The sequence below is a fragment of the Mustela putorius genome, unplaced genomic scaffold (assembly GCF_011764305.1).
Source record: "Mustela putorius furo isolate JIRA1106 unplaced genomic scaffold, ASM1176430v1.1 tig00003972_pilon_pilon_pilon, whole genome shotgun sequence".
NCBI classification, from domain to species: Eukaryota; Metazoa; Chordata; class Mammalia; order Carnivora; family Mustelidae; genus Mustela; species Mustela putorius.
The window spans coordinates 15,453,266-15,467,531 of record NW_025422115.1 but is presented as its reverse complement, the minus strand read 5'-3'; the positions used below and the strand labels follow the sequence as shown (position 1 = coordinate 15,467,531).

General features: G+C 49.4%; 1 protein-coding gene across 3 annotated transcripts in view; it reads right to left on the bottom strand.

The window, feature by feature from the left end:
* The window catches only part of TMEM266 (transmembrane protein 266), a 113,136-nt gene that overhangs the window by 44,983 nt on the left and 53,887 nt on the right, over window positions 1-14,266 (bottom strand). For all 3 annotated transcript variants that reach the window (XM_004758494.3, XM_004758491.3, XM_004758493.3), the window contains one exon: window positions 2,522-2,676. In XM_004758494.3, coding sequence (XP_004758551.1) covers window positions 2,522-2,676 — 155 coding nt within the window. The remainder of the gene's footprint in view (window positions 1-2,521; window positions 2,677-14,266) is intronic.

The following is a 14,266-nucleotide window of genomic DNA, read 5'->3' as shown; positions in this document are numbered from 1 at the left end:
TGAGTGTAGCGAGGCCAGTTAGCCAGAGTGTCTGGGGGATGAGGGTGGAGGCAAACCCTGTACAGGGGCCTTCACCTCCTGAGCGTGGATGGACAAGCATTCGGGCTCTGCTATCCTTCCAGGTGGCTCCATTTGCCCTCCAGACTCCAGAGTGCAAGTGGAGAGAGCTGTCAGCCCCCGAAAGCTCCCACCGCACCTTTCACTTAGAGAATCCTTGGAGTGAAGGCGCTTGCTCTGAAAGACCCTCTTAAAATACAGGAGCCAAGACCAGCTTCCAAGCCTAAGAAGGGCATAGTTCATCAAGTAGTGAGGTCAAAAGCAGGGTGCTGGGGCCCAGGATGAGATGAGGGTCAGGTGGGCTCTGATGGAGAATAGATGGGTGGGGATGCTTCTTAGAAGGCAGGCCTGAAAGAGACAATGCAGGGCAGTGGGCAGGGCCCAAACAGGGTGCAGGAATGTTGCGGAAAATGCGCCTTGCCGTTTCTCTTCTGGGGTTGGGCCAGGCCTGCTTAGCGTGTAGCCTGAAGGGCTAAAGGAAAATATCCAGGGCCTCAGTGGGGAAGCTGGCTTGAAAGAGAAGAACCCACAGTCTCCCCCAAAGTGCTGAGATCAGTGAGCCCTGCGGGCGGGCAGAACCCCAGCCCTGGAGCATGTCCCCAGAGCATATACAGCAAGGCTGCAATACCAGGTTCCAGGTGGGAGACCTCGGGGTACCCTGGTATTGGGCCAATGTGACCCTTAGAGTATGAGGCCTGGATGCACTGTGGATTCTTTCCATCCCAGGCCACATGAGGACTAGTGGGAAGGGAGAGTCTGAGGCCTGTGTGACTCTGAAAAGACCTCCAGATGATTCTGAAAACATAAAATCTCTCCCCATTATTTCTCAAATGAATTCCTGTGCCTTTTTTTACGGTTTGCTTTAGAAGAGCAATAAATCTCTGATTGTGCATTTTATGGAATTTAAGATGCCTTTTATGAGCTGCTATTGGATCTCCCACCAAAATCAATCTCCTGGATACTTAATTTTAAGCAAAATTCCAGTGTCGGCCAGGTTCTCAGTTCTACTCAATGCCATGTCACAACCTGAGCAGCCGAGGGCCCCAAGTATAACCTACGACAGGGAAAGAAAGACTCTGTTATGGCCAAGACCTCATAAAAAGCAGACATATGGATGAGTGGGAGGGAAAGTATACAACATGGTTTAATTGAAGACAGGTTGAGTTTAAAACCAGTGCTGGTCACTTTATGCTGGAAGATACTTTGATTGGAACCAAGGGGCCACCAGCTGCACAAAACCCAAGGAGGCTTATCAGACAAAAGCAATTCTGTACTCCCTGTCATCCTCTCTTAGGGAGTAGGGAAGGCTGATGGGGCACGGAAGGAGCTCTGATGGATCCTAAAAACAGAGGCTCCAGTAAAAGAATTGGGGACATTTGAGAAAACAAGTCGAAGACAACTTAATGGGTTTGGGGGTGGCTAGGTCTACTGTCTTAGATTTTGCCAATGGCAGAATCTTGGGGGCCAATAATTTCATCTCTTTTTTATTTGCACTTGAATAATCTGCTTCCTGAATCAGAGAAATGTGTGTGTGCGGGGGGGGGGGGGGGCGATCCGAGAGTTCTACCAGAAACTACTCACTCATCCAAAGCCAAGAGTGAAGATGCCTGGCTCTCCCCACTGGAGTACTAAATAGGGGTCTGCAAGGGTCGGGGACAGGAGGTGTCCCCGCCCCAGCAGTCACGTTACCTCGGCACATCCAGAAGGACAGAAGAGGGAGCAGACAAGCCATCGATGACCATGTGCATCAGGCTCCCTTAAACACAAGAGTAGGATGAATACCAAGAGAACTATGGTGGGAAGGAAACTGGCTGGGCCATTGAATGGCCTGGAGGCCTGAAGTCCTTTACCTAGGGGAAGTCTCTAACTTCTCCAAATGTTAATTCCCTTGCCTATAAGATGAGATAAAATCAGTCACAGCCACCTCCCAGGGTTCCTGCTAGGGTCACAGGTATGGAGAAGGGCTTTCAGGATGCTCACAGCCATAAGTAACTCTGCCAACTGATGGCTGGATAACAATACAAGCAATCCTATCATCACTGTGGTTGCTGTTCCTTTCAGTGACTACAAGGCGATCGCCTCCACATGTGAGAACTCTCTGTAAGCTACAGAAAAATCCAACCTGGAGAATTCCAAATGGGAAAAATTAAAAAACAAAACAAAACAAAACAGTGCACACAGGGGTCCCCAACGTTTTAGATCTCATCAGTTTCTGATTGTGAAGGGCAGGGGGAGCTGGAGAGGCCACACTGGGGAGAAAGAGTAAACAGATACTGGAGGTGATGGGGAGAGGAACTGCCAGATTTCCTCCCTGGGTGGCAATCCCCATGAGCCATGGGGCCAGGGGCACGACAGCGGCATTGGGCTGGGGGGTCGATTGCACTGCTGGTTGGGGACCCCTGATGGATGCACATTGAATATTGACATCATATGTATTTGCATATGTATCTCTCTTGCTACTCACACTGGAGAAGCTTTATATCTATTAGAAGTTCCAGAGTCAGGAGAATCACCACCAATATTACACAGGCTACCAGGAAACTGTTGAGACTCGCACTGAGCAAAAATACCTGCCACACGGCTGCTCTCTTCCCACAGCACGGCTTCAGCCAGGTAGACCTGTGGGGAAAAAAGCGGGACAGGAGGGGGGACAGAGGGTGAGATCCCGGCCATAGCTCTGCTCTCAGAGTCACCCTCGTCATTCCTCCCCAGCTCTGCATCTCTCAGCAAAATGCAACCTTATTTGAGAGGCCACTGGGTAGAATCACGAAGAGGAAAACCATCTCAGGAGGAGATGGAGCTAGGTACGGAGGCTGACCTGGGCAGCTCAGCAGCAGCAGCTCGTGCTTCGGACTCTGCAATGGGTGTGAAACCCACGTGGCATAGGTTCCTTGTAATCACTGGAGGAGATCATGAAGGTCAGCAAAGAGCCTGGCTGGGTGTAAGAACTGCATGAAAATGAGCTGTTATTATCGTACAACTTGTTTGGTCTCGGAATCTAGCATAGGCTCTAAAGTTAGGAAGCCCTCAGCTCACCTCTAATAAATGCTCAAAAAACTAATGAATGAATTTCCAGAGCTTTTTAGCTATGCAAAGATTTGAACTAAATCTCTGTTTCTCAAAGTGGGTTGTATGGAATCCCAGTTCCACAGAATGTGAATGGTTGTCACTTGATAATTTCTATGGTTGGACATGTTTTGGAAAATTTGGGTCAAATCCAAATGGACATTTTTCTAGGTTGGACATTTCAGTGGCTTGAATATGTTATTATGCATCACCATGCTCAAAAGGGATCACAGTAGCCATGCTTTCCAAACTCGCCGGATCATAACAATGTCTGGTCACCGAGTATCTGGTGGGACTAGTGCTTCATGGACAATCTTTTGGGGAACCCCAACAGGTGGAGATGAAGCCACCAAGGGCGAAATTTTTCCTGAGTAGGACTGAAGGTGGGAAGAAGGGGTGGAACCTCAGAGCTGGGTAGGTCTCTCAGGGCATTTGATGTACTCCCTTCCAGAACACAAGATCCTGGGAAAGAGGGATGCCTCTAGGGGGGTGGGAGTGCTGAAGCCAAGCCTCAATGCCTTGGTGAGGAAGAATTAGGCATCCTGAAGGAGCAGAGACAGCACTTGGCAGGGAAAGCCCTCACTTTTGGCTCCACCTTTGGACATCCAGGACTATGTGTGAAGGTATCTCTGCATTCTGGGCCTCAGTCTCCCATTCATAAAACTCCTTAACTCCTAGGGTTATTGAAAGTTAAATGAGGGAATGTATCTGACCTATGAAGTACCATGTTGCTGAAATGGGTTGATGAGAATGTTGATGTTATTTGATGACCCAAACACTTGGCTACCTCCCTCCTCTTCAACCAGAGGGAGCAACTGCTGAGGGGGGTGGTCAGCACCCGCATTCCCCCCCCCCACCCCTTCCCTGGGATCCCAAGGATGTCACTGGAAGAGGGCATTCTGAGATGCTCCCTTCTCTGCAAAGGAATACTGTGAGTGCTTTGAGGTGGAGTTTCTTTCTCATGAACCATCTGGGGAAAGCTTGGAGGAGCCAGCTGTTGGAAGGTGGTACAAAGACCCCAAACCGACATCACACAGAGCTCAGGAGGGTTGCCAGAGAAAACACAGAACATCCAGTTGAATCTCAGATAAACAAGGAACAATTTTCTAGTATAAGTACATCCCAAACACCACAAAGGATAGAGTTATACTAAAAAATTATTCATTGTTTGTCTGAAATTCAACTGAAACTGGGTGTCCTGTGTTCAGAGCAGAGGGGTGTGGAGGGGGTCTGGTGAGGGTGGCTATGGTTTGGTCAGAGGCACGCAGGGGAACCTGGAGTTGCAGGTGAGAAGCCAGAGCCAGGGAAGGAAAGGCCCCCAAAGGAGGACGAGGCTGCTGAAGCCTCCACCTCACAACTCAAGAGGCTCAGAGAGGCCTAGAGGCTGCCGCCCACTGTTGCTACCAGCAGCTGCTGCTTTTGGATATGAATTGAATTGTAAGATCTCCTTGGCCTTAATTACTCAGCTGATTGCTCCTCACCTGTCTGCACCGCTCACCTACCCTGCCTTCTCCTTTTCCCACAGTGTGATATTCCTGCCCCCAACAGCCCAGGGGCCCTATTTTAATCCTTTCCCCTTTCACACCTCTCTCATGCCAGCCTGCAGCTGCCTCAGCACTTTCCCTCCTGCCCCGCTGTCAGCTCCTCCCAGCTCACTCATCTCCACAAGCACCTTGCCTGCCAGCTCCCAAAGAGACTCTGCTCTACATCCACATCCTCTCGGAAACCCAGTCCAATTATGGGTGGCCCCCCAAACTGATGTCGTTTTATTGTCATCTGAAATGGGAGGCAAGCGTGTCCTATAGTTATAACTAAAAGGGGTAGCTGCGAAGGCCATCTGGCTGGGCCGTGTCACCCCGAGCAACTGGCAGAAGACTGTCCACGTGGTCAGTGCAAGGACCCAGGGCATTTGTTGGTTTCTGTGCCTTGTACACCCCAGGTGAATGGATGTGCCTCTCAGAGTCTGCTCCCTCTACCACAACAACAAGGTCCCAAAGAAAGGTGAGGATGAGTGGGCGCCAGTGGGGGGCTCAGTCAGTTAAGTGTCTGCTTCCGGCTCAGGTCAGGAGCCTAGGGTCCTGGGATTGAGCCCTGCATCGGGCTCCCTGCTCAGAGGGAAGCCTGCTTCTCTCTCTCCATCTCCTTCTGTGTGCGTTCTCTCTCTAGCTCTCACTCTTTCTCAAATAAATTTAAAAGAAAGAAAGAAAGAAAGAAAGAAGAGGATGAAACAAAACATTTGTTTCTCTACAAAGAGCAGACTCCAGTCTCAACTGACCTGCTTCCATGGGAGGGAAAAGTCATTTTACGTTGGTGCTTGAAATGCTGAAATGCTGATTTTCATTTTCTTGTTTGGGTTAGAAAAACTTCCTAACAGGCCAGGGGCTGGTTATTGGGAAGCTGTAGGAGCAAACCGGGGTGGCTGAGACTGGGGACTCGTGGCCCAGTAAACAGCAGGTGTCTGGAGTCCGCCCACAGTGGGCAATAGCCTTGCCCTGATGCCACAGCGCTCCTCGGCCTCGGGGAGCAGCCAGGCAGGGAACCAGGCACCCAGCAGGATTCGGAAACCAGGCAGGGAAGTCAAAGGAATGCCAGGTACCCGCCGGGTGCTAGGGAGGTACTGTGATCGGGCAGCAACCCTGGGGCAGTTTACATCTCAGTGGAGGAGGGAGTCCAACAGTAAACACAACACATTTGCAGATTATGTGGTGGGTACTACAGTTGGGAGGTACTGGAGGTGGGGATGGGCACCGAGGGTGATCTTTTAAATAAGGCAGTCAGGGAAGACCGCTCTGAGAAACTGACATTTGAGAAAGAGCTGGAGGGAGTGCGGCCTGGCCCATCTGGGGTGTGGTAGGATGTACACTACAAAGCAACTATTGATGGCAAAACTCTGCTCAGGCCTGAAGAGCTTCCAACAGAATAAACAGGAGAGGAACAGTAGCCAGGAGCTGGGCTGGGAGAAGACAGGGCTTTCCCCTTCATTGCTGAGTGCAGTTTGCCAAAGCCCACCAAGGGCAGACGCTGCAGGCATTCCTATGGCCCAGGGCATAACAGGCACAGTTCCCAGAGAACCCCAAGGCAGCATCAGAATGGAGCCTGTGACCACTGCGCTGGTCCTGCTCTTCCATCTGCGCCAACCCGACTGTCCCTCATGCCTGCCCCAACTTTGCTTTCAACTACCAGCACTCAACCAGGCCCACCACGGAGGAACCTCAGGCAGCCCCCATTCTGCACAAGGTCAAGCAGTTCTATTTGCATCACGGTAGATGTGGACCCCAAGACCCCACGGCAACACACACGGGGGTGGACTGAACTGAAGCAGGTGGAGGGACAGAGCAACTGACGAGGAGCTGGGCCTGGAAATCTGCAGTCTGCACTGCGGTTAGTGGTTCTCCAAGCTGGCTGCATCCTAGGACCACCCAGAGAGCTTTCAAAAGTTCCAGGACCCAGGTCACACACCAGACCATTTCTACCACAACCTCTAGGGTAGGACCCAGGCCTCAGTATTTTTTGATCTTCTTGGGTGATTCCAGTGCATGGCCGAGATTAAGAACCAATGTTGGAGGTCCTTGAAGCCGAGTGGTCTCCACGGACCAGCAGCATCAGCACATCTGGGACCTGGTTGGAAATGCAGAATCATGGGCCTGCTCCGTGCCCACTGAGTAAGAGTTCGCATTTCAGTGTGATGGCGATGGGGGGAACTGCTTTGGGAGAGGTGAGGTATTTCGGAGGACAGATGGAGCATGACAAAGGGAGTCTGGGAGCAAGAGCTACAAGCCAGTGAATGCAAGTGGGTGCCAGCTCAGCCTGTGACACCCCCCCCCCCCAACCCCGGCTCAGGGACACTCACCGAGACTGAGTGTGTACCTTTGTGGAGGTGTTAAGGGCCTCCTTAGCCAGAGATACGAGGCTGAAGTCAGAATCCAAATAGGCTCTTGGCTTCTAGCTCCTTGAAGAGCAGGACCCTGGACCCCAAGGCTCGAGGACAGAGGTTGGGCTGAAGCTGTACTTTCTGGCTGAGGGGCTGTTTGGAAATCCCAAACTGCTAATAAAATTCCTGTGAAATTCGAATGACTCAGACATTCCTAAGAGACTGTGTTTTAACAGAAAAAATAGAATCTGTCCAGTTTCAAAATATCCCCGAGTGGTTAAATAATGAGTCAAGGAGCTTAATGGGCCAGAAGGGAAATCAGCATTGACTTGTTAATTAGAGAAGATACTTCTTTCAGCATCCAGCCCAATCAGGGCCCTGGAGCTGGGCCTCAGGGTGGTGTTATCCCTGCAATTGCCACCAGAGGGCAGGCGTCTCTCAATTTCAGGGCTTACTGCAGCGACAGCAAGGGGCCAGCTCCAGGAGGCAGGCTTGGGCTGCCAAAGTCTGTAAATATCGGCAGCCAGATGGCATCTCCTGGCAGGTAGGCAGGTGTTCTACTGTGAGGTTCTACTAGTTCCTGAGGCCTCCGAGAAATCCTGGGGTGGGAGCGGGGATGCTGGGTACCTTTACTTCTGCTTTATATTCTGAGGTGTTTTGATAAATATTTGAAAGAATAACTTCTAGAAAGTTAGGACGAACTTTGGCAAATTTCCGTCCTATCTTCCATGTGAGGTAAGGCCACGGAAGTGGCTCGGAAGCAAGCAGTTCCAGGTCACTGCACTATCAGGCCGCATTCCCAACGCTGGAACTCACACAGCCCCTTTATGACAGGCAAGGCAGAAGCTGCAGTGCCAGAAGAGGAGGCTGTTTGCTCCTGTGGCCTCTCCCGCCCCCACAATCCACTGACCAGTCGGGCCACCGTGCCTGCCTGCCATGCTGGCGTGGCTGGGAATGTGCATGATAGGGGAAGGGGGTGGGGCGAGAGTGTGGGTAATGGGGGGCCCTTCAAGTGGTGGGAAAAGGTGCTCCCAGGCAGTGGAGAGTCACGGTGTCCTGGGAGAAGGCAGCAGACGACAGAAAAGCTCATTTCCCTGCAGGCAGCCAGACCAGATGGACCTGCCAGTCCTACTTGGTGATTTTTCATCCATCAAGTGCCCTAGAAAAGTAACTGGGAGAGGGGTGGAGGGAGTCAGAAGCCTGTTTGGTAGCAAGAGTGGAATGAAGTCCCAAGGACTAGGATTTCCTCCCTGCCGCTAACGCGGACCTCAGAAGGCACTGCTAGACCAGAGCCTCAAAACCCTGCTGGGTCGCAGAGCTCTCTAATGGGATGAAAACTGTGGCCCTGTGCCTGAAAAATGCAGAAAACCACAACACTGGGCATCACATTCTAAGGGGTAATGGACCTTTTGAGTCTCACTGAGGGACTGTCAAAGGACATGTGAGCTCCAGGTTCAAACTCCAGGACTGGGCAGTCTGAGACCCCTTCTAGCCCCAGAGGGCTCCAGTTCTGTGATGCCTAACACCTGTGGCTTGGATCCTGCCGCCCCTGTGGTGTCAAGGGTCAACACAACAGCCCAGGGCCCCACCTGACTTTACTGCACTTGTTCCTGGTGATTAAAACACTGTCAGAGAGAGCCATGAGGCGAACTTTAATCCAACTTCTGGCGTTGACCTAGGCTTTATTTTTTATTGACTTAACAATACAATACAGCATTTACTATGAAACAGGATTTTTCTGGGCACTTTACAAATGTTAACTCATCTAGTTGTTTTAGAAGACAATTCCTTCCATTTTTTTCTCTGTTAATGGATGGTGGGGAAAGCCAGACTTTTCCATCAGTTAGGTTTGGGTGGTGACTGGAGTCTCCAAGTCACACTCCTGCAACAGACTGAACTCTGAGTGTAATCTTTGAGTCTTAATTTCCTCATCTCCAAAAGAGGGGTATTATTTACCTTTGCAGGGTTGTTGTGCTAAAATATTGAAAATAGCATATGTAAAGCACATAACATAGTGCTTAGTTCATGCCTACTATGCACATCTACTGTGATGATGATTTAGGTATGTGGGCGTTAGAAAAGGGATTAATTATCTAAGCAAGGGAAGTCTCAATGTTCATTCCATTCCAGGCAGAATTATTATGTGCCCCCTAAGTGCCAGGCACTGCATTATGTGGTGAGCATAAGACAGTGGGCAGGGTCTTCATCCTCACGGAGACTGAAGATTTGTAAAGGAATTCTGACTGGGCCCTGGCCTTAGGCCACTCCGAAAAGCAAAATAAAGGGAGGAAAAAAAAAGCAGGAGAGGGAAATGAGCTCACATGCACAGACTTCTCCAAAGAGGCTAATATCCACTCGGGAGAACCATCAACCCAATGCCCACAGGGACACCCTTTTGCTAAATATCTGAAAGGGTCACTGGGGCTTCTTTCTCTCCCAGGGAGAACCAGAACAACAGGAAAAGCGTTGTCAGGCATCTTCTTTGTTCCTGCATCCAATTCCAGGAGGCAAGCCACTGCAATGCTCTCAGACCCAGAAAGATGAGCACATAAATCCACATCATGTAACAGGAACTCCAGGTTGGAGGTGAGAGATGACTCCCCCAGCCATTTGGGGAACTAAAGAAATTGGTTTCCATACTGGCAGCTTCAGAGCTAAAGGTTAGCCTCACTGCCTTGGGGAAGAGAGCAGGAGGAAGGCTGTGTGCAGTGGGGGTCAGGAAGTCTGACATTTGCTTGTCCCAGAATTTCAGGTTTCTTGCATCCTGGGAAATGCCTACTCTGGGAAAGACAGCAGAGTGTGGCGGTACCAGCTAGGGTCTGGGAGCTAGGAGCTGTCACCCACCTTGGTGAGGCACAAAACCCCTCTCTGGGGACACAAAGGCAGACACACACCACAGACTGGCTGCTCCTACTTGGGGTGGGGGGTACCCAGGGCATTGTCTATGCAGGTCTGAAGGGCCACACCTGATTTGTAAGGGAGGGGGTGCTGCTGGACAGTGGCTCTAAGGCTCCCTCCCACCTCAGGAGTCCTCAGTTTGCAGAACTGGCCACAAGTCTGAAAATCTCCTTTGCCAAGTTTTGCAGCAGGGACACATGACTTAGGCCAGCTTCTTAACCTACTGTTTTCCACTTCTTTGTCCATCTCTCTGGTTCTGAGTTGTGTTCTGGCAAATCCTGAGGCAGCCACACTCTTTCTATTGGGAAAAGTGTAGGTTCCAGGTGCCTCCAAAGGTGACCGAGGACCCCCAAACACCAAAAATTCAGCCCACTTAGAGCGGGGGACTTGTCCGTGGGGTTACATTTTCCTCCGCCATTCCAGGCAACACTCACGCACCCGGCGAAGGCGGTCAGAGGTTCTCTGCCGCCACCTAGTGCTAGTCTGTGGCCGTACACCCTGCACCTGCGCGTCAGAGTGGACAGGTGATTTATATTGCAGAGAAAGAATCAATCCGTGAATTTATCGTCCTCTTAATCGAAGAAAAATCTTTGAGATTTTTGGACTACAGAGAAGAAGATAACCTGTGTTTACCAGGAAATTTCTTTAATCTTAATTAAACCTTTATTGCCCGTTTGGGGCATCAAGAAGCCCCCCGCAAATCTTAGCCTCTGAAAATACAGAGTCACTGGGACTGCTTGGGGCCGAGTTGGTACGGCCGAGGAAAGAGGGGCATTTTATTATAGACAAATCTTGCTGACATCAAGAAGATGGATTAATGAAGCTCCTTCTGAACTTTTTCTCATTGGGGGGAAAATGCAAAAGATGTTGCCTGCCAAGTGAAGATATAGAGCTTTTTAGGCTGCACTTGCAAGGGCATGGCTGGGATGCACTTGTCTTTTAACCCTGAACCCCAAAAGGCTTTCCCTCCCTCTTCTTTTTAAAAAATATTTTATTTATTTATTTGAGAGAGAGAGAGAGAGCGCACAACTTGGGGGAAAGGACAAAGGGAGAAGGAAATGCGGGATTCAATCCCAGGACTCTGTGATCATGACCTGAGCCAAAGGCAAAACCAACTGAGCCACCCTGTACCAGGCTTTTCCTTCTTCTAGGTGAAGTTGTTGTTGTTGTTGTTGTTGTTTTTTACTTTATATTTAGTTTTTTAAATTAATTTTTTTTCAGCCTAACAGTGTAACTGTTTTTGCACCACACCCAGTGCTCCATGCAATTCGTGCCCTCTCTAATACCCACCACCTGGTACCCCAACCTCCCACCCCCCCGCCCCTTTAAAACCCTCAGATTGTTTTTCAGAGTCCATAGTCTCTCATGGTTCACCTCCCCTTCCAATTTCCCTCAACTCCCTTCTCCTCTCCATCTCCCCATGTCCTCCATGCTATTTGTTATGCTCCACAAATAAGTGAAACCATATGATAATTGACTCTCTCTGCTTGACTTATTTCACTCAGCATAATCTCTTCCAGTCCCGCCCATGTTGATACAAAAGTTGGGTATTGGTCCTTTCTGATGGAGGCATAATACTTCATAGTGTATATGGACCACATCTTCCTTATCCATTCGTCCATTGAAGGGCATCTTGGTTCTTTCCACAGTTTGGCGACTGTGGCCATTGCTGTTATAAACTTTGGGGTACAGATGGCCCTTCTTTTCACTATATCTGTATCTTTGGGGTAAATACCAAGTAGTGCAATTGCAGGGTCATAGGGAAGCTCTATTTTTCATTTCTTGGGGAATCTCCACACTGTTCTCCAAAATGGCTGCATCAACTTGCATTCCCACCAACAGTGTAGGAGGGTTCCCCTTTTTCCACATCCCCTCCAACACATGTTGTTGCCAGTCTTGTTAATTTTGCCTGTCTTGTTAATTTTGGCCATTCTAACTGGTGTAAGGTGGTATCTCAATGTGGTTTTAATTTGAATCTCCCTGATGGCTAGTGATGATGAACATTTTTTCATGTGTTGAAGTTGGTATGTTTTGAGGTAAATCTGATTTACTTTTTCTGGGATGACTTTGTGGAGGGATGTGAAATTAGCAGGGATGCTCAGAGGTGGGCCAGCCATGGACCACAGCCTTGCATTCTGGGGCATGAGAAACCTGTTCCCTCCCTGTGGCTCATCCTTGACCCCACCGAAGTCTGGGAACCAGCCCCAATTTTCCCCAAACAGAGCTGGCTTCCCCTTCTGTTCATCCTTAACACAGTCCTATCTATCCACTCATTCACTCATTCATCCAAATCATTCCTTCTTTCCATCAACACCCTCTCTGTTTCAGGCTCAAAGGATCTGATCCTTGCCCTGAGGGGAACACATGGTCCAGTACTGGAAGCAGACTGGTGAGCAGGCCAGTAGAGCCCAGTGTCATGCCTGCTGAGACAAAGGGAGACAAAGGGCTAGGGGTATACAGAAGTGAGGCCCTGCCATGGGTGGGGTGGGGGCACAGAAGTCTTCTTGGAGGAGACAGTCCTTGAGCTAGACGGTGTAGGGAGAAAGGACAGTATTTGGGGCTTTGGTTTAGTACGTTCCTCCCCTTCCACCTTCTTTGCCTCCAGCCTTTGTTTGCTGGTATATCTAAAATTAGTTTAGTCCTTATTTAAAGATGTTGCTATATTGGACCTATCTTCTTCTTTTTTTTTTTTTTCTCCCAGCCTAACATCTAAAAAGCCATTCCTGTGCTCCTGTTATGCCTTCTTCCTCTGACTGTGAAGTTCTAACAGAAATGTGACATTGGCATCATCTTTAATAACATCCTTCCTGTCTACCCATCCTCCTCCAAGCTTCTGTTTTCTGGGGGTCTAGCCTTGAACTCTCAGGTTCAACCTTTTAGAACACTAAAATAGAAATAATTACAAGGGGCTGAATATCTTTCATTTCTTCCTTTATTTTTAGATTTTTGACAAAGACTATCCCACCACATCTCATGACCCTCTCTGTATCCTCTTTCCACCAAAAATATGGGGAGCACTGTTTCTTTCTGTGGCCACAGAGTCTCCTCTGTAAAAGGGGAGGTGAATGACTCTTGTCTTATACTGCCTTCCTCGACACATTCGATCACCATCATCTCTCTGGGGTGGAGACTCTGGGCTTCTCTGAATTTCCTTTTGTGGCCTCTTGTCTAGCCCAGACTCTGCAATCCAACCAGGCCTCCAATGCCATGTAGCTGGTTAGGAGAAGGTAGAACTTCCACTCTGTGCCATGAGTTAGCCTCCTGCAAACCTAGTTTCCCGCATCTAAAAGCGGACAGTTGGTTCACTGAGAAGAGCTCTGTGCCTCACTTCCCCACCCTGAATGGGGGGATGTCCAATGGCAAAGAACAAGAACTAGGCAGAAGGGATTTGGTTACAAGGAAACAAAGCATTGTCAACCGGGATGACAAACACAAGTGAAACTGCAGAGAATCAAGTTGACAAAGTTACAGAAGAAACAGTTTTAAGAAGGCAGACAATGGTCCTAGACCTTTCCCAAATGATGACAAGAAAAGCTGAAGAAAAGATTTAATTCAGCTATGAATGGAGACTTGGTGCTCTTGAAGACTGTAGTACGTTGTAGGTGATTCTCCAATATTCATTCCACTCCTGCCCCATCGGTAACAGCAATGTGTTTTGGCAAATGATAGCGTTCAAGTGATGGGTCCCATATCCCTTGTGACCCAATTCTAGCCAATGAGACATGAAGAGAGAGCAGGTAAATGTTTCTGGGAAAGTTCTCTGTTCCTCTTAAGACAGCATAGTGCGCAGTCATTCTCTCTTACCAGACATGAATGAGGAATGTAGGCAGCTCTCTCACAAACTGAAGGAAGCCTTAGTGTGAGGTTGAAGCCAGTACTGCTGGCAGCAGAACAGAGAGATGGAAGGACTGTGGTCCTTACTGATGCTGTTTAGCCTCTGGACCAACCCAGATGCTGCCTGACTCTGTGCTCCATATTACATGGGCTAATCAAAGTCTGACTGAGTCTGAGATGGGCTTTCTGTTGTACGCAGTTCAAAGTAGCTGGCCTATGGTCACCAATCCTTTGTGAGAAGGGTGGTATAAGGAAGAGGTATTAAGACAATAGGAATTTACAGGACGTGGAGATGGCAGAACATGAGAGGTGAGAGCAAAGGAACTGGCCTGGTCTCTCAGGTTACTACTGGTGTAGTACAGCATTGTGACCAGGTTGGGTGGGGCTCAGACACCTTCTCTGTTCCCCCCTTCCCATCTCTTGACCGTTCGTCTGTGGACATACTTGCGGGTTTGTGCTGTGTCACTATTGAAGGAAGAGGCACCCAGCTGGCAGCGTGGGGGGGAAGAGGCAGGGAGAGAAAGGATGATCACCACAGGG